This window comes from Anser anser (genome assembly GCF_964211835.1).
Source record: "Anser anser genome assembly, chromosome: 25".
Taxonomy (NCBI): domain Eukaryota; kingdom Metazoa; phylum Chordata; class Aves; order Anseriformes; family Anatidae; genus Anser; species Anser anser.
This window is the reverse complement of record NC_139746.1, coordinates 5350641-5373566: the sequence shown is the minus strand read 5'-3', so window position 1 is coordinate 5373566 and position 22926 is coordinate 5350641. Positions and strand designations below refer to the sequence as shown.

The window sequence follows — 22926 nt, the reverse complement described above, 5'->3', positions numbered from 1 at the left end:
AGGTGAGGTGTGAGCGGCTGGCAGGGAAGGGCGCTCCCGTCTCCGTGGCAGGTAGGGGCTCTACTGAGTGGTGCCAGAGCTGCCCGCTGCACGGCTCCCGGCCGGCTGCCCGGGTGGGAACGGTGGTGCTGTTGTTCATTGGCTTCGCTGGCGGCTCTGGGCTTCCAAACAAGTCTTATTTCTGTAGTTCAGCAGCCGACCACGTGTTGTTTTCACCTGCCACCTGCAAGGACTTTCTGTTAACCCAAAAGGAGGCTTTTCAGCTCTTTTTGGGAGGGATCTTCGAGTCCGTTCAATTTTGGAAGCTTGTTGTTTTGTTTTCCAGCTGTCGAAAGAGGAAGTAAATGAAGAAAAAACAGAAGATAATTTAACTACCTTATTTCCTGGCCAAAAAAGAAGGATCTCTCATCTTGTCAAACAAGGAAATGTAAGTGCAGCTCTCAGGAGCAAAAGTTTAGATGTCTAAAGTGAGGATTTTCTGTCCTGTTATGACGTTGGAAAAGGGCGTAGTCCCAGGTTCATAGAACAGCTTGGGTTGGAAGGGACATTAGAGATCGTATAGTTTCACCCCCCCGCCGTGATGGTATCGCACGAACTGTTTGCACTGGAATCCTCTTACATCAGATGTCTTTCTTCCCCTTTCTGATTTCTGAAAAACATGGTTAGGCATCTGTTACAAACAGCAGCAGAACTCTAGTAAGCTCTCATAAAAACAAGTACAAGCTGAGGAAGAGTAAGTGCACCTTGTAACTCATTGGGGTAGTGTGGGGAGTTCATTTTTCTGTAGTATAACTTTATTCAATCACTAAGATTAAATAATTAAATCTACACAAGGTCAGTCTGAGTCTGATGGTACTTCTCCTTATTTTGTGGAACTAAAAGATAGCTGTAAGAATCTTGTCAGATGTTGAAAACCTTTACTACATTTATATCTGTTCAGATTCAAGAAAGATACCAACAGTATCTTGTTTGATACTGTTCTTTTGCAATTGTGAAAATAATTTAAGTAGAGAGGAGAAAAAAAACGATATTCTGATTTTTTTTTTTCTTTCTTTCTCACTAGGATTTTAATTCATGTTTTCTCTGAGGGTTTAATGTGTTTCCCTCCAGGTGCTGAGTACAGATAGTCAGTTTTATGTTCCAGCAGGATAAGAATGGAAGCTTAAGCGCTGATTTGAGTTGGGAAACCCAAATTAATTGTTCTTCCTTTCCGCTCTGCCTGAAAAAGGTTTCTTTGCTTTTAATAATTTGAAGCCCTGAGGTCAATACAATGCTGTTTATTTAACTACATATCTTCAGCCAGTCCATGTGCTTTGATAAGGACCCTTTCTTCCAAAGTGAAGAGATAAGAGACTGAAACAAATGGGTTGGAAATTCATTAACTCAAATATTTATTGCAAATAGGTGCCTTTTAGACGTGTACAAATCTTTAAATGCATTTTCTTAATGTGACAACTGATCCCAGAATGCTTTCCAAAGATGTGAGCACCAGTGCAGTCATTGCACGGGCAAACAGAGCCGATCTGGTGTGCTCAGCAGCAGCTGCTGTGCACATGCCCCAGGACGTGCCTGCCCTGGAGTATCTCAGCTCAGCGCTGCCGCTGCCAAGTCTGTTCAGGAGGTGCTGTAGGACTTGAAGTGCTGCTTTTGCGTGCAGAGTTGAGGCTCGTGCTTTGCCACGTCCCTCCAAGTTTAATATTTGCTCAGCCTTGCTTGTGATTTATAGCTCAAAAACTGAGCAGCCTGAAGGGGAGGGAGCCGAGCTGGTGTCCCTGCCCACAGCAGGGAGGTGGGAATTACATGATCTTTGAGGTCCTTTCCAACCCAAGCTATTCTGTGATTCTGTTCTGTGTGAGTTTGAGTTTAATTTTCGGGGGGAGGGGGGGGGGAATGGTGGGTCAAAGGAATTGAAGGTGAGGCAGAAAATGAGTGTCCTGTCCTGCTAGGAAGTCTGTAATTATCGTTTAATGGTTGGCTGCGCTCAGTTTGGTTTCCAGAAGCTGGTGTCAGCATCAGAGGCCAGGAATGCAGGAGGAGCCAGCTTGCCCCAGATTTGCGGTCTCAGAAATGCCGTGTTACATGCGGGCTGAGCAAGCGCACTGTTCCCTGAAGGCGTTTCAGGAGGGAAGGCCCATTTCTCAGATACCAGAGGTTATTGAGTAACGTGGGGAAGTTTGTACTACTGCTGCTTCTCTTGTATTTCTGCTACTAGAAAACTTCTCTCTTTGTTGACATAATGTTTGGCACCTTTCCTGCAACCTGAATTTGGACATCAGAGGAAATGCATGTGTAATGTGGTTGTGCCGGTAACGGCTGCACGGTGAAATGCCTCCACAAGCAGGCAGGGGCAGAGGCTGCTCAAAATTCAGAGCTCCGTTTATGTAATGGTCTAATCCCATAAATGCGCGCATGTGCAACTTGTAGCTAGCTACAGGAACTAGAGTGTTAAAACAAAGCTGTTGGGAGGTGGGGAACTGCTGCAAGGGGAGATGACACTGGTAATTCAGCATGGGGAAGACAGTGAAGGAGGAGAGGGAGTGAGCTGCAAGCCTCCCCCATCATGTAGCAAAGAGGAAAGGATGGTTGGCTGCTTTTTCCTCACGGTGTAAAGTAAAGAAGCACGCAGGGATGCTCAGGAGCACGGGGCCGGATTGGTTTTCTAGTGCGAGATGTAGAGCTGAGAGTGGTGATGGAGCCCAGAAGTGGGCTAGGCACAGTGACGGAGAACAGGCACCCTGGCCATTAAACAAGCAATTCAAATGCCACCTACCAATTTAGGAAGATCCCACAGCGATGAGAGGTCTTGCCAGAGGGCAACTCATTAATGCTGCGCTTTGGTGGGTGACTAAGTTGTTCTGGGAGATGGTTGGGGTCTCCTCTCAAAAACCCGTATTTGCTAACACAGAAGGGTCAGGGAATAGAGACCTTGCTTGGGTGGATGAAAGCTAAAGGGTGGGGACTGGTGGCTGTAGAAACCTTTTTGTCTGTGCAGGCAGAGGTGCCGAGCAAGCCCGTAGTCCGGCCGTACCGTCCGCCCACCGCTCAGGAGGTCTGCTACCAGAGGATCCAGCTGGCTCAGCAGCAGGCGGCACAGCTGGCTGTGGCAGTTCAAAAGGCGTCCCTTTCTTTGCCAGGAGAAAAGAGGAGGATTGCTCATGTGCCAAATGTAGCCATTTCCGCAGCAGTCAAACAAAGTAAGCCAGCAGCAATACTTGTGATCCCTGTCCTGTCCTCCCCGCTGTTGAAAAGACACTGCCTTCTGCTTAAATTTCTCCCAAGATACAGATGCTAAGCTATCAGAAGAGGTGTAGTACTGGCCACAGTTTTAATCGTTGCTTTTGGGGACCAGTGGAAGGTCTTTCCACTGACAAGTGCCATCCTTTTCTGAAAAGCAACAGGCTAAGTGTGCATCTCTTTCCTGTTTCATCTTTGGAGTGTGTTTGCTCCTCATTCGTGCTTCCACTGAAGCTTTTGAGGAGGTGGCTGAAGCAGAGGGGAAGTACTAATTCATGCTCGTCAGCATCCCTTTGTGGTCGGAAGGCCTCAGCGCTGACCTGATGGGCAGGTAGTGCATTGTAGGTGACAGGGTTAACTCTTTAAACTCGACTGACTCAGTTGCCCCAAAACAACAACGACAAAAAAAACAAGGCATGTTTCCTGGCAGAAGGTTCCTTCATCCTTGCCTGGAAGGTGGTAAAATTACCCGATTTTTATCCCTTGGGAGGTTTCCATTTGAAAATCGCAGCACAGTAAGTTCCTTCTCACAACTTGATGCCTAGTGGTAGGATTTCTACCTAAATATGTTTTCTGTTCCTTGCAGGCCTCGTGAGCGGCAAGAAGGCTGTTGCTGGCAGGAGTCCCACACCTTCCAATGACTCCGAAGCACCCACCCTTTCTCTGAAAGCTTGCACCTTAGCTGGGATGGCTTCAAAGACTACCAGCACCACTGTGCAGAAAAGGATAGCTCACGTTCCCTCCTTACAGGTAAAAGAGATGTGACATCTGCCTTTGCAGCTTCTTTTCTGGTCATTCCCCATTGAGAGTGCTATGTTTAACCGTGCTGTTCCAAACTTAGCACTCTGAGAAGTGGTGATTTGATTAGGTTGATTAAATGGGTTTCTCTCTTCCTGTGGTTTTCCTCGATAGCATAGTATAAAAAATTAAACACTTGAGGGGTAGGAGCTTAGAAAGATAGAAATACTTAAGTGCTGCTCTGATCTCTTTGAATATTGATCTCTCATTTTCAGTTTCAGTCTTCTGTTGTGCTGTCTGGCTAGGTTTGTAGCTGTTTGTATCAGGGAGTCTCATGTTCAAATGGCATGGCTGGATTAAAGGCCTTCCCAGCCTTTGTGGGTCAGACTCAGGAAGGCGTTTATGAATAATGTCCCACAGTAACATCTGTAGTTAAAATGTGATCATGTAAACTTCATGCCGCAGTTAATATTTGGGGGAAAAGCTCTCTCTCTCCCCTTCTTTTTGATACCTGCCCAACTTTAGCATACTTTTGATAGTGACGTGTAAGCTGAAGCTAAAGAAAAATAAAAGAAAGAACTGAAAAATAAAAAGAAAGAACTGAAAGCATAAAATACTTGCCATTGTTACAGAGGTTCTTAAGAGTGTCGTGTTAGAGGCTGAGAAAATGTGTGTACATATATAATGAAAAGGACCAAGCCCCTTGAACAGGCTTAAACAAGATGAAGGAATAGAAAGAGATAGATGGAAGCAGAAGATTCATGAAGAAAATGAGCACTCTTCCTGCTAAGCTAGGTCCTGTTGCTCCCCTTCAAGCCGGCCTGTATCTTCCTTAGAGCTATGTTTATTGCAGATTGCAGCAGATGGTTTAGTTAACGTACGTCTCTTGGGTGGGGTGAAGAAAGACTTGACAAAACAATTGGGTGCTTTAGAGGTGAACATACAGTTTCTCCTCAAAAAAAAAGAGGCAAAGTGTGTAATCTGGAAGATAAACTGGTGTTAAATGGGAAAACTACAGTGGTAGGTCGTAACTCATTGCAACATGCAGTTTTTGTACACAAAGAACGTGTCATGCGAGGGAAAATCCTTTCAGGAACATCACGATTGGCAGTAAAAAGGAGGACAAAAGCACTTCAGAAAAGTTACAGGAATCCCATAGAAAGCGTGATGACTTAGCTGGCTGCCAGCCTGCCAGAAGTGTGAGCCTCTATCCTCTTGTTACGACTAGAGTACTGGCAAGAAAAAACATGTTTGTCATGCACTTAACTGGTGGTGTGTGTTCATGCCTTCAGCTCAAATTGTGGTGCTTCGTACTATGCTAATCTTGACTCTCTTAATGTAAATGTCGTCATTTTCATGGCCTGGGATGCTTGTATATGTAAATGTTGTGTTGTGACTAATGCCGCTGGGACTCCTGGGCTGCTGGATGAGTTGCATAAAGAAATGTGGTTGCTTTTTGAAGTAGTTCAAATATTGAAGGGGGGGGTGGGGGAGCACAAAAGCTTCAAGCAGTGTTTTTAGAACCAAAATGATGCATGTTATGTTCAGCTTTGAGCAGGTTTTGAGAAAGAAAGTCATGCTGCTGTTAGTAACATAATAGAAAATGTGAGAGTCTTGAAGCAACATGCTTCTTGAACCCCGAATAGCCTCTTTCTCTCTCTCTGTCTCGTCTCTAGAGCGCCAGCTTACAGAGGCCTGTTATTCCCACAGAATTTGGTGCTAAAGTCCCAACAAACATTCGTCAAAGATATCTCAATCTCTTCATTGATGAGTGCTTGAAATTCTGTTCCTCCTCCCAGGAAGCGTTTGACAAGGTCTGTACCGGTGCTTGCTTCTTATGAATAAAATCTGCAGTAGAGTATGAAGTCCTCTGCGTTGGCCAAAACCTTCCAGAATTGCAGCAAACCCAGAAAACTCTCCTATCCACATGTCAGAGGAGACAGGCACTAAATAATTCCAGACTGGACAACAGAAAATAAAATTCCAGTGGAGGTTTCCAGTAGAAAAAAACATCTTTCTCTTCATTAGGAGAGCGTGCATGCTGTTTTTAATGAGCCCAGAAGAGGGGCTTAGGGGGAATGCACGTTATGTTCAAGGTAGACAAAAGTCCCTTTGCTCTAGTAGAGTAGCAAACACCTGCAGGAATCTGAGCACGCAGTAGGTGTAAGGTAGATATAATTGGCAAAACTTGCTGTTTATGAGCTGTGCAGCATTTAAGGGGCCTTTTAACAATAGGGAATGTTACAGTAGGATTTCCAAAAGCAGAGTTGAGAATCTCATGTGTTTTATTAGAAAACGTTGGCATTAATGTGAATTGGTTAAGTATGGGACATCACAACATGTTTTGTAACTGAAAAAGATGCTATGAGGACGTTTTGTGGTATTTCACCTTCACAGCTCCTTAGGGACAATGTTCCTATCGCACTCAAGGAGTGGCTGTTTACCAGTCATCTTTTTCTTGTCCAGTTCCGAGCTTTGCTTTTGCCTTGTACTGCCAATGAAGTGGGGAAAACAGCCTTTCCAAGGGAGTTCCAGAACTGCGGTGTTAATCTGTCAGGGAAGGTTTAGCGTGAAAATGTTTCTAGTGCTTAGTTCGAAACGTGTTTTTTCTCTGACTCACCTAAGCAGGCCCAAGAACCAGGATATATTTGTACCGTGCTCCAGTTTATTACTTGATCATGTGACAGACAATTTTTTTTTTGCTATTTTACTTGGATTCTGTGTTTTAAGATGCAAGTGTTTCTTTTCTCCAAAAGCAGCAGTGGAAAGAGTGGTAATGAATTGCATTGTTTGCAGGCTCTGGCAGAAGAGAAGGTAGCTTATGAACGCAGCACCAGTCGCAACATCTACCTGAACGTGGCAGTGAACACCTTAAAGAAGCTCCGAAGCCTAGTGCCCAATTCCCCGTCCAGTACGAACAGTACGTACCACGTTTGTGGTTTAATAATTGGAGCCCTGCTTGGATTAGAAGCCACGGAGAGAAACTTGTTGAAAAGACAGACCCATTTCTCAGAAGCATTATGCTGAAAGGCAAACAACTCCAGTTAGCTTTTTATAGTCTGGCAAGCTTTAATGGGCCTTCAAGAGGCAAGTCCTGCAATGCTTTGTTGGCTGTCTGAGCCTAAATGGAGATAATGCCACATGGATTTTTTTTTTAGCACAAGTTCTTTAAAATGAAAAGCCCCGCTAATGGAGTAACTTTCACATGATGCCTTCAAAGTGATAGACTCGTCCATCACCGCAGAAATCTGTTACACACATTAAGCTTCAAGAGAGAAACGAAGAGGGTTAAGACATTTCATTATTGGCTCTCGAGAGGGTACATTAAACAATCAATTTGTGCTGTTCTTGTGATTTTTTTTTTTTTCCTGGTCTCTTCCTTTTTCTCCCCTCTGTCTTCATTACCTTTGTGGCCATTAGTCAGAGCGGCTGAACTTGGGAGGCTGGCCTTTAGGAGAGGGCTGCCAGTTAATGATTAGTAAAAAACACCTATCTGCCATTATCTGATGTGCTGAGCATATTCTAGAGCTCTGAAGGCCTTTCTAAAGCAAGTTGAAAGATTCAGTGTGGGAGTCTGGTCTGTGGGGACCTAACAACAAAGCTGCTCGCTGGGGGTGGATGATCCCGCCGTGCAGCACCTGACTGGGTCGAGTTGCTTCTGTGCTCAGTCCTCTCTTTGCTTGGGGGCTTGGTGTGCAGAGTAAGCAGGTAGAGCTCCCAAAGTCTCTGGGGAAACTGTAAAAATGTCCTTGTATGTCCTTAAAAAGTTGCTGTTGGCTGACAGTGCGAAAAGAAAGGTCCCTGTAGCGCTGGAATGAAATGCTAGGAATAGGTCACCACTGTACGTGTACCAAATTCTGGAGCAGAGCAAGAATTCAAGAAGATAAATGCAGTCCTCCTTTTGCCTATGTGTAGTGCCCCGAACTCTAGGACTGAAGTCTCTGATTCTTCCAGGATTACACCTGGGTACTTGATCTCTGTCCTGTTTTGCTTCTTCCCTCTTCTCGCTGCAGAGACAAGTAACAAGAAAGTGGTGTCCCATGAAGCTGTGCTGGGAGGGAAGCTTGCTGCTAAGACCAGCTTTACCCTAAACCGGTCAGGGAGCTTGAGAGCAGAGGATTTAACAGGTAAGACCCTGCTCCCACGAGGCTGTAACCTGTCAATTGTAGCTGGAGGTATAACACACTGACTGGGTAGAGCAGGATCTTGCTGATGCATGAAGTGCTGTGATTTATCTGCGGATAACGTTATGAGTTATTACCCAGCTGCGGTGCGGTGCTGCAGACTTGCTCAGTAAATGATACGCCACACCGATTAGCACCTTCCTTGCTTTCCCTGCTTTGGGCTGAGTTCACTGATGTACTCCATGTGGCTTTGATGTAGCATCAATAGCTGTTCAGAACTGCCTCTTGTGTTTTGGATATTGCTGACTTTTAGGCTTTCTTCTGTCTGGATTTTACTTTAATTTTCTTGCCCTGAAGGAGTACTTTACAACGTGCCTGTCACATCCAAGACAAACACGCTGATATCTCCATCTGCTCTGCGGGGCTCATTTTCACATTGAGGAATGTCATAGTAAGGTCATATCACAGCCAAAGGATTGTGCCACGAGCGTTATTTACGTGGGGTCAAATCGGTTATGGGTATTCAGGTTGCCAGGAGATATAGGCAAATTGTTGAGGAGATCAGAGAAGAGATGGAGATGCCACAGAGCAGAAGGAATTGACATGAAGAAAGCTTAAAAGGGCCTGTAGAGCTCAGCTAAGCAACATCAAAGGGTGCACGGCAATATTGGACGAGTTTAGCATAGCAGTGAAAGAAGAGATATTGAGCAGAGTGCAAGAAGTTTAATTATTCTGTGGAATGAAAAAATAAAATAAAATCAACAGCAGGAAGAAGCTTCTGATAAGAAATTTTTTAGCTCACTGTGGGTGGCGTTTGAGGGGTATTCTTTGGGCTGTGTTACAAATGATCTGTTGAAGCATTTTAAACATTACTAGAGCGAGACTTCTCCCATTTTAACAAGAAGACCTGAAGGTGGGCCCTGTGGAAGAATTCTGTTTCAGTTGCATTTTCCAGACTTACTAACCTAACTCTGGCTGTTGTTGAAGTTAATAATACGCTTGTACGCCGATGACCAGATGTGAAAAGTGCAACCCCATACCTATTTCCCTCTCGATACTGAACAAAGGCAGTGAAAGCAAGTTGAAAATAGAGGGAGTTTCTGCCAGGTGGCTTGACAAAGCAGAAAATAGTAAGAGAAACAGCATCCACTTCTGTGGTCTGGCTTAAGCATTGTCTTTGATATGTGCAGGAGCTGCCTTGTACCGGCGACTGAAGGAATATCTCATGACTGAGGAGCAGCTAAAGGAAAATGGTTACCCAATGCCTCACCCGGAGAAGCCAGGACGGGCCGTCCTCTTCACAGCAGAGGAGAAGAAAACCACTGACTGTAAGCTCTGCTGGCTATTTCATTCTGCAGCCTTTGCTAGAGACATTACAGGTGAAGATGCCTGTCCTGCTTGCAACCGGTCTTTTTGCATAAAGACATTACTGGTTTCGGCACGGTGCTCCTGTTGTGATGGGTCTCCTTGGCTGAGACCTGTGCAACCCAGCCTGCTGTGGAGGAGAGGAGCGTGGCTGCAGGAGTCTGCTGCTTTTCTGAAGGATGAGTTTCTTCAGTTAGCATGCCATGAGAGCGTTAGTTTTTCCAGAAGGTTTATAGTTTGTGGCATGTGGGGCTCAGTGAGGTTTCTAATTGCTGCCAAAGACAGTGAGTTGTGAGGTTGTCTCCCTCAGCAAGCTGCCTTTGGCCACCCCCTGTGAGGGCACGTTTTGCAGTTGCTCACTCAGCGCAGGTTTTAGGACTTAGACAAACCCCAGGCACCAACCAGGAGGTTGGCTGCTGCCGGCGCAGGGAAATGCATAGAGAAGCTCCTGTTCAGCATCTGGTGATGCTCCCCTCTTCCAGGGGAAGGCTTCTTTGGGGTCTCTGCATACAAATTGCTGTTATGGTGTGATAGTGACTGATCCAGAGCCAGGCTGGTTTTGCAGTGGGCGGTGCTGTGCTGGTTTGGACCGCACAGATGTTGGCCTGGTCACTTGATGGCATTGGGCAAAGTAGTTTCCAACAGCCCTTTTTGCAGCTGGACAAAACAATCCCCCTGGTTTCCTCTGGACAGGGTAGGGTCGTCCTCTCCCTGAATTTTTTGGTATCCTGTGGTAGGATTTATGCTTCTCAAATGCTGAATAGAGCAGACTGTGATGCAGTAGGGATAAAATGTGCACTTAGGGTGTTTTTTAAGGTGCTTTGCCACACTTCTCCGAGCATCTCTTTGGAGAGACCTTGCTAAAGTGTGTTAAGTGCTCATCCATGTTAACACCTTGTGTCTACATTTGTCCTGTGGTTGCTGAAGCAACCTGTATGAAAGCTCTCTTGCATTAACACTGTTAAGTACTGTATTTGTTAGAGCCCTTTTCTTCAGTTACCCAGCCAGCTCCGTTAGGGGATCCAAGGCTGTGTTGCTGGTTCTGCTTCTGTAGTTTTCTGCAGATATTTTTTGATCTTTGAGGTTGTTCCTGTTTGAAAGAATCTCTTGCCAGTCTGCTAATGCTGTGACTGTGGTCAGTGGATGAAAATGGACTAAGCTGGTGTTATGTATGCCAAGCTGTCAGGGACCTGACAATGTGCTGGCAGCTCAAATGCTCACAGTGGAACTCAGGGAATTGCTAGGAGAGCAGGTGTGTGACAGTCAGCTCCTTTTCTGTGTCTTTCTGCATCGCCCTTCTCTGAATTTTGGGCGTTACTGAGGGCACAGGGGACAGGACGGAGAAGTCCCTGACTGCCTCTTGGAGGGCCAGGCTGTGCTGTAAGTGTTCCCTGTTTTAAATGCCAGGGAACCCTTGCGGAAGAGCTGTGCCCAGGAAGAACCCGAATGTCACTTGGAAGTGACAAGTCACAGACCCCCTGGAAACCAGGCCTCGTTAGCTCCCATGTCCGAAGAATGACTTATCCTGTTTCTTAAAATAACCATGTTAGAGTACAACATAATTTGCTGTGGATGGAGAAACAGCACAGCAAACGTGTACAGTCGGAGTTGGAGCCGCACACCAAGACCAGCAGGGAGTTTTATGTTTGCCTCTGAGAAGTGATTTGGAGTAAATGCTGCAACTGTGTGCAGTTTTGGGCGCCACAGTATAAGAAAGTTATAAAACTGTTAGAGAGCGTCCAAAAGAGGGCTACAAGGATGGTGAAGGGTCTGGAGGGGAAGACATGAGGAGCAGCTGAGGTCCCTTGGTTTGTTCAGCCCAGAGCAGAGCAGGCCGAGGGGAGGCCTCATGGCGGCCTGCAGCTCCCTCACGAGGGGAGCGGAGGGGCAGGCGCTGAGCTCTGCTCTCTGGGGACAGCGACAGGACCTGAGGGAACGGCACGGAGCTGGGACAGGGGAGGGTCAGGCTGGGGGTTAGGGAAAGGTTCTGCACCCAGAGGTGGTCAGGCACTGGGACAGGCTGCCCAGGGCAGCGGGCACGGCCCCGAGCCTGCTGGAGCTCAAGAAGCGTTTGGACATCGCTCTCAGGCACACGGTCTGATTCTTGGGTGGTCCTCTGGGGACCCAGGAGTTATGGGTCCTTTCCAACTCGGGATGTTCTATGATTAAGACTGCCATTTTCATAAGGGATTGCTTTGTCTTTGAGAGTTTGAAAAGAAATTTACCATCCCTTAACAGGAACTGTTGTTTGCCGATTTCAGCAGTGTTTGGGGCTTTAAGTGAGATTGATTTACCTGTGCTTTGGGCACGTTAAGCAGGTACAGGACTTAGAGAGGCCTGACCCTTACTTCTCTCTTCTCTTAAAGCCTCCTGCAGGATTTGTTGTCGCTGTGGCACTGAGTACATGGTCTCAGCCTCTGGAAACTGCATTCGCAAGGAGGAGTGTGTCCATCACTGGGGAAGGCTACGCAAGCAGAGAGGTATATCTCTTCAAAGAGGGCTCAGTTACGTGTTAGACGTACTCTAGATCTGAAAACAGAGTCTGTGTTGGCTTGGAGTTGCTGTGAAATGTTTTGTGGCTTTGGGACTTGTCACGCTCACAGATGGTGGCAGTTCCTAGTTTTGTCACTGGGTGGCATAGCCTTGTAAAGAGCTGCTGGGGAGCAGTGGTACAGTCCCTAAAATAAGAAAATGTGTCTGGAGCTGAGGTGGTTCATCTTTTTAGCTTAAAAAAAAAAAAAGAAAAAGTAAAAGGCACAAACCATCTTGTGCCTTTTCAAAAATCGTTCTTTTAGGAGACTTAAGACCTCTGCTGCCTGAGTGAGTTTACTGGTCTTGGTTAAACTCGTTTGCAGCAAGACAGTAGCCTAGTTGGAACTCTGTAGTTTTCTGCCAGTGCATCCGTGAGCAGTGAATCTGCTGTGCTGGGTAAATAAGTCAAACTGCTTTGCTCATCTGTGTCATTGCTGGTAGGTGGCTTCTGCAGTTTGAATATGAGAGACTTGTGAATCTCTATTTTTTCCCTTTGCTTGCAAATTATTGTTGCTGTGTTCATTCAGGACATCTCTGCACTTGTCAGCTGAAGTTTAGGTCTCTTGTTGACAGGACTCTTCTCTCTGACTCTTAACTCTTGCTCTTTCAGTGCCAGGTGGATGGGAAACTCATTACAGCTGCTGCTCAGGAGCTGTGGGTTCACCAGGCTGCCAGGTTGCTAAAGTAAGTTATTGAGCAACACCTTTTTATTCTCAATGACATTTGTCCTCTGCTTGCAATGGTGGTGGCTGTGTGATCATCGAGCCTTTAGAAGAATGGTAGATTCCCCTGGGGGGGAAAAAGCAAGTACTTCTTAAATGCCTTTTGCTATGCAAAGGTAAGAAAATTCGGTGTTTGGCAGGAAGGAAGAATCTCAAATGTTTGGAGTTGAAGTGGTTTCAATTTTGCAGATGCAAATTTTTTAACTTTTTTTTAAGCAAAACGTAAGCACTTTTTCTAAGCAAATGACAGCGGGTTAAGTTGCCCAGCAAAAACTTGGATACAGTCTTCTTTAGGGAAACACTGAAAAAGTGAGATAAAAGGGAATTCCTTTTAAGAAGCAGGCTTGGGGCCTTGACAACAGTGGCCAGAACCTTTTTCCCATTTTTTTTCTATTCTGAGATGCCTGTGCTAAGGTAACCTTCTGCTGTAGGCCAAATCCTTTCTTAGTTTTCCATTTATTGCATGCCCTTTGTTGTATTAAGGGGAGGAACCTTCCCAAGGAGCCTGTTGTAACCCATAAATATTGCTTCCTCTTGAGGAGGGTGGGGAAAGGATCACAGCAGTAGAAAGCAGAATCTAAAACCTGCTCAGGAATTGAGCTTTGGCCCTTTGGTCGAGCTGAATGCTGTCGGGGATACCTTTGTACAGGTGCTTTTTCTTGTTTCCTTACGCAACAGCCTGGCACCATTGGCTCTCTCAATCCATTGACTGAAGGGAACAATCTGTCTCTGGCCTCTGCCCAAGGACTGGGGATGCTCCTAGTCACTTGTTTCAGTGGCATTTTTACATTTGGCAGCTGCCATGCGGAGAGAGATGGTTCAGAACCAAATGATCTAAGAGGGTCACGTCCAGTGGAAGGGGCTCCCACAGCTATTTATTGTAGGGCATCTTTTTGTCTTGCTGTTTGAAAGTGCTCAGGTGATACAGAGCCAGCAGAGCTCTGGTGAGGTGTGTGCCATCATTGTTCTGGCCAAAAGCTAGAACTAGGAAGTGAATTCTGGGGCAAAATTCAAGGCTTGTCAAGATAGGCAGAACTGTCAGCACATGAACCCTAAAAGCCTGTCCTGCCCAGTCTGAAGCACGGATGGGATCAGGCAGGCGGCTGCTTCTCCGATTTCTTTTTCATTTGAAATTAGGATCTCTTTTTAATCAGTGTTCCAAAAAACATCCAGCAGGGAAGTCGGGAGAAATTGATGGGGCTATAAAAACATGACTTCTCTGCATGTTTTTACGTGGTTGTTGTAGACCATAAAACCTCATGGCCTTTTAAGAAACATACAATTTCTGTAATAGCCTCTTACTCAATGAAGCATGCTGTCAGTGCTCCAGGGCTCAGGCATCCTTTCACATCTGCCTCCTAGTTGTTGTGTTGCTACAGATCACTACATTCTGGCTTTCTTGGTTTTCTCATCCAAATGAATTCTTTGGTAAATTTAAGGTCAGAGTCCCCATTCTGCTCAGGATGAGAATATGCAGTGGGATTTGGGGATGGTTGGGCTACTGGAGAGCACAGCGTCTTTCAGCTTTGAAGGCATTGAAAATAGCAAATATTTATAATAAACTATTCTAAGTAACTGGGTGCATAGCTGGTTAGAAAAGCATTGCCGTGCCTTTTGCTTCCAAACGCATTAGAGATGTGGCAGTTTGGATCATGGTGCAGTTAGCGCGTGTGGCAGGAGGTGGCAGGATGGAGCTGTGCGTGGAGCTGCAGCTCCCCAGGAGCGGACCAGTCGAGCTGCTGTTCTTTGTGACAGCAGAGTCTGCTTGCTTCTTTCTTGGGTCTGAAAAAAACGAAACAACTTTTCTGCTTCCTTCTCAGCGAGGAAGAATTGGACAGTTGTAGAACATCAGCTGTTGTAGAAAAACACCTCATTTTTTTTTCCTTCACTGCTCAGTTATGTTGCATAGCAGAGAAGGGAAAGGATCAAGCTGAACGGGAGAGAATTTTGACTATTTGTTGGCCTGGTAGTCTGTTCTACCCATTTCTTTAGCAAAACGACCAGATTCATGGGCATAGATGCAGAATTGACAAGTGTGGCCTCTTGCTCCTGGGAATTGAACCACGCAGCCTTTTGAGCAGTGCTGGCTTTGGATGCAGGGAGAGGTCAGGCCCGGTGTTGGCCCAGCCGCCTTGTTAACCTCAAATGATGCAGTTCTCTCTACTCTGGCTGGTTTTATTATTATGTACTGTATTACACACAGTAATGACCAGTGAAGGAAATTATGTAAATCCCCACTTCAGTTATCCCTCTGCCTACAGGTTTCAGTTCTACAGCTGCCTGGGTTTGTCCTCTCTAGCCTTTCTGTTCTGAGATGATGCCATGTGCAGACTGATTCCTTGTAGGGTGAGATTTGTCAGAAGCATGGCGGAGGCTGTATGCAGGCTGCTGTGATGATGCACAAATATGTTGAGATCTAGGGATAAACAAAACTTAAACAAAGGAAACCACTGGGAACTAAGGGAGAAAGCGTGTCACCTCTGGGTGTGGTGCAGCAATTTAATTTGACCTAAAACCATGCTAGTGGGCAGTCACAACCTCTGCTTTGCCCTCTGTGTTCCTGCTTCCTTGCAGGCACAGTGATGAAGGTAACTGGCTCAGTGCAATGATCCAGTTTAAAACACCCCAGAGAAGAAGGCTTTCAGTCTGAGTAGTACCAGGGCCGGCAGGGTGGGATCTGTGGCTGTGGAGGAGAGGAGAGTGGGAGTGCCTCTTGCAACAGTGGCTTAGTCTTGCGTTGGCTTAAGCCACTCATGGAAACACTCCCTGAGTTTTCCTGCTAGCTTGGGGAGCTTTTCTGCGCTGAATCTTGTTGACTCTAGAGCTTTAGCTGGGGATGATGAGGAGAGGCTGGAAATGGTTTCCATTTATTGCCTCAAGTGCTGGTAGGCAGTAAGCTCATGTTTGTGAACTGTCTGGTTTCAGAATATAGTGGCTCTTATTTGTCTGTACACACTGACATTTTCTGCTGCTTCATTTCACTAGCTTCTCGTGTCATCTGTGGGCTATGACACGCTTGATACTAAAGCTCAGACAGCGATGTTTGACATTAGAATCCTGCAGCTGGGCATGTCTCAGTCACAGGCTAATCCAGGAACCAGCAGCTGGAGTAGATCTATGTAAGACCACCAAGTGAGCCTTTCTGAGTAATTCTATTCTGAATTGAAAGTTGGAGGCTACCTGAGACTGCCATCTCCTAGTCCTTAGATGTGTGATGCATTGCTACTATGTGAACTGTTAATACAGTGCCTCTAGTTCTGATCCTGCTTTGGAATTGGGTTCACACATGGCTACTACATTGCTTTTGTGGTGAACTTCTCAGACCAACTGGTAGGCAAGTCTTATTTCTCGTTAGAAATGATTTAAAAGATGGTTTTGTTTAAGTGGGTTGTTCTGTTGAAGTGGAGTTTTGGGTTTCTTGTTCCTTCCATCAACAAATCATTTTCCTTTTTTATTTTTCCTTTAAGCAACATGTCCATGATGGGCGGAAAGAGAGCCTTGATGGCTTTGTGAAGACTTTTGAGAAGTTGCCTACGACTGATGGTTACCCTGGAATCTACGCATTAGACTGTGAAATGGTGGGTTCCTAATCAGAGGGCCAATGCACAAGCAAAATGAGGCTTTTTGAGGAAGGCTGTGTCTGAAGGAAAATTCGTTTTCCCTACCATCTTCTTTCCTTCCTCCTGTGGACTCTAAGCCACAGAGGTTTACATTAATAAGAGTTAATTGAAATATAAATTTAATTAGTTGGGGCACTGTGTGCTTCATTTGGGGACCACATTTACCCTTGAAAAGCAGTAGCTAGTTGGCCTGTATTGAGCAGTGGTTGTTGGCTGGCTTTGCTGCAATGGACCAACTGCATTTTGGGATCTGCAGTGCTTTGGTGAACAGTCCTGTAGATACCATGCTGTGGTCGGCATGCATTTGTCGTCATGTCTGCTTTGTCACTTGCAGTGCTACACTAAGCAAGGACTGGAGTTGACAAGAGTAACTGTGATCAACTCTGACCTGAAAGTGGTTTATGACACCTTCGTCAAACCGGACACCAAGGTGGTGGACTATAACACCAGGTAAGGACCGTCTTCCTTGGGTTAGAGCTCTGTGGTCAGCATCAAGAACTTAGGAGGAATTTCTGGAAGAACTTGTTGAAACTCCAGTGAGCGCTACTTCCTAAAAGCTAGAACTTTTTTTGGGTCTTGAGGTGTTCCTTTGGTGAAGGAAGCCCTCCTCTCTGCTCTTACACTGCAGATTCTCAGGTGTGACAGAAGAGGACCTGGAGAACACTAGTATCACCCTGCGGGATGTCCAAGCCGTCCTATTGAACATGTTCAGTGCAGATACCATATTGATAGGGCACAGCTTGGAAAGCGATTTATTTGCACTAAAGGTAATTCGCATGTCTTGTGTTTGCATCTCTCTCTGGTTCTTTCCCACCCCAGTGACTGTTACGTGTCATCTTTTAATTTAGGAAGTGTTTTTGTAGGAAGAACCTGGAGGACACAGTGGGCCTCTCTTGTCTTTGAGCCAGTGGGATGACGGAAGAGTAGGGGAGTGGGTTGTGTGCATCGCTTCTGATCTCCCCCCAGCTTTTAGTGACTGGTGCTGCCCTGGGGGACAGACCTCTCTGGGGTGACTGGGAGGGGTGAGTAGATCAGGGCTGGCTGGAAGGACTGATCTCGAATCATTTGCTGTTCACCTGTGTACATAGTCAAGCATCCTCCAGTGGTGTCAGCATCCTTTGACTGGCCTGAAGGGGTGCTCAGCCAGGATCAGGGCATGAGCAGGGCGGGCTCAGGAGTCCCCTGTGCCCTCTGGATGTCCACAGTAACTGCTGTAGGAACAGGACAAGTCTCTCTGCCTCTGCACTGGAGATAACTGCCTTTCTCTTCTAATTGTGAACTGTCCTTGAGGTTCTCTGCCTTGTTTGCTGTGATTTGTGGCATTACTCTGATCAAGCTATTTTGACCTTTCAGCAGTCTTGTTTCCTGCCTGGGCTGCGTCAGCCTGCTCTGCGCATCTCTCGGCCATCTCTGCTGTCCTGGAGGGAGGGCTGCCTTCTGAACACGGGTCCCAGGGGGTTTGGCTAGGGTCACTGAGAAAGCATGCCGCTGGCAGGAGCCAAGGCTTTAGTCTGTGCTCACAAGCCAGAACTTCCTCCAGCCGTTCCTTGTCATGCAGCTTCTTCGATGAAGGAGTTGGGGCTGCCAACTCACGGCAGCGGTGTGGAAGCAGGGGGTTTTAATGTCTGCAAAGCGCTTTACCTCTCCGTGGTACCCTTTATCCCAGCCTCTCAGAGAGCTCGTCATCATCATAAAAAAAAAAATTATTTACAGTTTTATCAGCACAAGATGACTGTTGGCTTCTTAGAAGCATGATTTTCTCTTAGCGTCGCAGACGCTGCCAAGAGAACGAACCCGAGAGCAATATAGCAGAGCGTGACAGGCAGTGGCATGTCAAGTCGTAATGTCTGAGGGCTGTGGCAGTAAAGTCGACATCTCGCTAATGGCCATGGCAAGCTCCAAATGGTGATAGCATTTCAATTTTTATTTAAAGCTATATTATCCCGTTTCCTCAGTCTTCCTGATCTACATAAGTAATTATCATTGTGCCTGGGTGGGTGCCAAACTTGACTGCAGTCTAGGAGAGATTATCCATAATGTTGGCAGTTTTACACTCCAAAGAGCGTAGCAGGTTGTTTCTGTTAAACTGCAGCTGTTTTCAGGCATTTATGGAGCTGGGCTATGAAACTATTAATGACGAAGTTACGAATTGTCACGCAACATTAGCTGGTGCCTACGAAGAGTTGAGGCAGATGAGGAGACTGGATTATCGGTGTCCTGTCTGAGTCACGCTGTGCTGAGCCTTACAGAGCTTTCTTTTGGTCAGGCATGTAAATTTATCTCTTGGACCTCGTGTTTTGCTCCTGTGCTCGTTATGTGGAACTGCTTGCATGCAGGTTCCTTTAGCTGTCACTGAGCATACATTCTTGGTCAACAGAGGATTAATCTTGTCTTAGCCTGAGAGTAAGAAATTCGTATTTAAAAAAAAAAATCAGCTTACCCTATGTTTATGGTGTCTGTCAGATGTGGGTTTTAGGCCTTCCACAGACACCCTAAGCGCAGGGTAAGGCAGCGTGCTGACCTGTTCAGCATCCTCAGTTCCTCGCGAAGCGTGATGAGCAATGACACTTCGTACCCTGGAGGACAGAAAGCCTCTTGTCTTCCCTGCGTGCCCCAGGCAGTTGGACCTGAACATGGGGCTGCTCAGGGCCTCCCTCCCATCTACTGTATATTTGTATGCCCAGGAGTACAAGATGTACTTGTCCCATTACAGCCTCGCTCAGCTGTGCTGGTTAAAAACTTCCTGTTGACTTTCATTGCTGACAGACTGGCAATTTTCAGGCGGGTGTGCACCTTGAAGATTAGGCCTTTCCTCTAGAAGCAGTGTGATACGCAGTGGGTACCATTGGGTACCATTTGGACATCCTTCCTGCTTCGGTTCACATCCTGAGAAGCAGTTGGAAGGCTGTAACAAGCTTTGTGGGGTCAACTGGTTCCTTGGCTTTGTTTTTCATTGCAAAAGACAACCTTGGAGGTCTGCCAGCTTCTCCAGGCCAGGGTAGTAAGGAGTAACCTGTCCTGAATTTGAGTTACATGAACTGAAGCAGCCCTGAATTTCTGCCATTTTGAACGCGCCGGGTAGGCAGGGCTTTGAGGGCACGTACGTTGGCTGGCAGAGCACTGGGAAGCTGGTTTGCACGCAGCCTTGAAGGGGGAGTCATCTTTGATTCAGCCAGAGCCTCTTGCAAAACTGGTCGGGTTGGAGCTCGGCAATAGCATTGCGCAGGGCCTGAAAGGCTGACCGGAAGATTGCGTTAGCGTGGTTAATCCTGAGGAGCGCCCATCCCTGTGGGAGAGGGAAAATAAACACGTTTCTTTCCTGTTCCCTCTCCAGCTTATCCATGGCACAGTGGTGGATACTGCGATTGTCTTTCCCCACCGGCTGGGTTTACCTTACAAGCGGGCTCTCCGGACGCTGATGGCAGACTACCTCAAGCGCATCATCCAGGACAACGGTGAGACTGAGGCGGGGCTGAGAGTGAGGGTCTGCCATCCCATCCCACCTGGATGCGGTTCCTTGGACCTGCCTCCCTCCCTGCTCTGCCCCGGCCCCGTCCTCTTGCTCCTGAACTTCCTGCTGCGTAGTGCCTGCCAGTAGCTGTGAAAGGGCCAGCGTATGAAGGCTCTGCCAGTTTGTTTGAACCCTGGTCTGAGGGCCAGCAGCGCTTGCTTCTTCCCTTTCTGCCCTAAGCGGGGACCAGGGGAGAGGGGTGAGAGGGCCAGAGGCAGCTCTGTCAAGGCCACGTCGTGGTCTCTCTTCTCTCTCTGGCAAAGTAGGACTGACCTTTCTGTTTGAAGCATGGAATGTTCCCTTCAGCCTTCAACAAGCGCGCTGTAACCATGCTGCTGGGCAGCTTGAGGCCTCACTGGCCAGTAGCCTCAGGGCCTACAGAGTAGCAGCGCTTCAGCCCTTAGTTAAACAAGAATGGTGCAAGGCTGAAGTCCAGCACAAGTGTGTTTAGTGAAAACTCTTCCACTTCCAAGTCCGTGTGTTGTTCACAGTGATCGCAGATGCACCACAGAGCCAGCCGTGTCGGGCAGGACCTGGTCTGGGGAAGCCTTCCCCTGGGCTTTGTGCTGCCAGCAGCCCCGTGCAGCAAGGGAGGTAACTGCTGTCCTTGTCTTTCTGTCCCCAGTGGAAGGGCATGACTCCAGCGAGGATGCCAGAGCTTGCATGGAGCTGATGGTCTGGAAGATCAAAGAAGATGCTAAAGTGAAACGATGACTTGCGCTTTCTCTCTCTCCTGTTCCTCCTCCACCTCTTCGAAGCAGTGCAATAAATGCTCAGAGTAACACTGTCCACCTGTACACAGCAGCATGCTACCCCAGACTCCCCGTGCACTTGCAGGTATCTACAGGACTTACGGACTGCTGCTGGTGCAGCTGAAAGGCACCAGCTCACTGCTTGCAGGTCCCTGTGTCCAGGTAGTGGCTCTCAGATCCTCTTTACTCTGCCCGAGGGGTACTCTGTGGTACAGCAGTTGCCTTGTAGGCATGGCAAGGTGGTTTTGAGTAGCACAACCAGAGAGAACTCCTTGTTTGGTAGGAGAAGCTTTTAGAGGTAGGTTGGATACATGCAGAAGGATCTTTCTGGTTCAGTTAAAGGTAGATCTTTTTTATTTTTTATTTTTTTTTTTCAAACGTAACTTAAATTGCCTCTGTACTCCAAAGCAGTTAGCTTCCTGCAGGGTTTGGAGAGGGAGGGAAATGGAATAAAGTTTGGCAGGAAGCTGTGAAGTGAGTGGATTATGTAGCTGGTGTGTGAATGGCGAGCGAGGTGTGGAGAGAGCCGAGGACCAAGCCATCTTGAAAGAGATCCTAATGCAGACCCACCGTGGAGGAGAAAGAGCTGCGAGAGAGGGAAGCAGTTCCTGAGAGTGTGTGTGGAGCAGCAGGCCTGAGGAACGAGCCTGGGTCAGGGTCGTGCCCAGCTGCTGTGACCCAAGTGATCGGTGAGTGCTGGCGTCCTGGTTCTGCAGGAGCTGGATGAGGGAGAAGTGACAAGCCTCAGACCTTGCCCGGACCTCAGGGAGGTGAGGGGCAGCGGGGCTGTGACAAGCTGGGCTCGCTGCGCCCAGGCGGGACGTGCAGCCTTCCAGGGTGGGAGCTGTGCAGAGGAGGACAGCAGTGAAAGCGGGCGCTGCATCTTTGCAGGTCAGGATGAGCAGTCCTCCCTCTCACCCTGAGCTTCCAGAGCATCCCCCGCGAGCTCATGTGTAGGGATCAAAGTTTTGGGGGGCACGTGGGGGCAGCTAAGACTGTACTTCGTGGCCCCAACAATCTACAGGTACGCAGAGCTCCTCACCAGGCTGTTCCTGATAGCAGGGACTTGATGCAGGTCAGACCAAAAACAATAGGTGAAAATACTCTTTTAAACTAGTTTACATGTTGGGAGTTTTAACGAGAGCAGAAGACCCACTTGTCCGTCTGGCTCCCCTGGACAAAAGCAATTGCTGAGTGTCTGCTGTGCTTGCAGCAGCTTGGGCAGACTCGGAGGTGCTGGCGGTCTCTCTCTGCCAAGGCTTAATTGCTTTCGTGGTGGACAAGAGCGCTGATTTCCCTGGTAGATGAGGTCTTTCAGCACTGCGACAGCAGGTGTGAGAGCAGAGATCGCCCCATCCCCTCCCAGGACAGCATCTGTTCCCAGCGCTGGCTGCTGTGGTCCCTTTGCGTACAAGTGGGATGCCTCCAGCTCCTGTTGCTGGTGATCCCCGCTCTGTTTCCACTGGTGGGCAGTGGCTTGGCATCCCAGCCTCTTCTTTTCCCAAAGCAGGGGCCGTGCAGCTCCCTGCTGCTTCCCCAGAGCTTTGCAGGCCGTGTCACACCTGGCTGTCCTTGCAGCCTGCCCTTGCAAGCTGCGAGTTGCAGGGAACGATGCTGTCTCTGTCCAGGCCATGGGAGAGACAAAGGGACAGTTCAGAGCTTCCTAACCAGGGAAGGAAGCTTTTTTCCTGCTGCTGCCTCTTTCCCTAGTTTATCCCCCCGTTTATCTTCACCCCTGGCTGCAGCGATGGTGCCTGTCTGTAGCAGCCCACTGATTTCAAAGCCTCCAGGTTCCCCAGGTGCTGGGCATGCAGGCCCAGCTCCCCTCTTCCCAAGCAGCTGCCTTCCCCAGCAGAGCCAGCACCCTTGTTCCCGACGAGGACGTGCTCTGTGTCCTGCTGGGGAGCCGTTTCCCCAGCTTTATCCCAGCGTCTGGGCTCGGGGAAGGCAGAGTGTCTCTGCAGCGCACGTGAAGGCAGGCAGGAGGGCTCTCGGTCATTTCCCCTTTGTCTGCCCACGGTTCAGCTGAGATGCCCTAAAATGAGGCTTTCAGGGTGGGATGCAACTGGGGGGAGGTTGCCTCTTCCGTGGCATGTTGGTGGGAAAGGAGACGTGCGCTGTTGGTGTGGGTCAGAGCAAGTGTCAGACCCGCGTGCTGTCACTGCCTCCCCGTAGCGTGATGATGGGCAGCCCCTGAACCCCCGCACCCCTGGGCGCTGTAACACTGTAAAATAGGTTTGTGGTTGGTGAGAGGTTTTTGGGTTGTATATAAATATTGTAACCTGTAACTTTTTGTAATTGTTTTTAATAAAAGGGTGTTGACTAGAT

At 47.7% G+C, this 22926-nt stretch overlaps 1 protein-coding gene across 4 annotated transcripts in view; it reads left to right on the top strand.

The window, feature by feature from the left end:
* The window catches only part of REXO1 (RNA exonuclease 1 homolog), a 42218-nt gene extending 19293 nt beyond the window's left edge, over positions 1–22925 (top strand). For 3 of the 4 annotated variants that reach the window (XM_083810749.1, XM_083810750.1, XM_083810751.1), the window contains exons 3-16: positions 326–427; positions 2993–3194; positions 3821–3984; positions 5649–5786; positions 6769–6892; positions 7986–8099; positions 9287–9424; positions 11828–11941; positions 12604–12677; positions 16183–16293; positions 16670–16785; positions 16964–17102; positions 19670–19790; positions 20472–22925. In XM_083810749.1, the coding sequence (XP_083666875.1) occupies positions 326–427; positions 2993–3194; positions 3821–3984; positions 5649–5786; positions 6769–6892; positions 7986–8099; positions 9287–9424; positions 11828–11941; positions 12604–12677; positions 16183–16293; positions 16670–16785; positions 16964–17102; positions 19670–19790; positions 20472–20560 (1746 nt within the window). In that variant the 3' untranslated portion in view covers positions 20561–22925. The remainder of the gene's footprint in view (positions 1–325; positions 428–2992; positions 3195–3820; positions 3985–5648; positions 5787–6768; positions 6893–7985; positions 8100–9286; positions 9425–11827; positions 11942–12603; positions 12678–16182; positions 16294–16669; positions 16786–16963; positions 17103–19669; positions 19791–20471) is intronic. The other variant, XM_083810752.1, reaches the window with a different exon arrangement.
* The last annotated feature ends 1 nt before the right edge of the window (position 22926 follows it).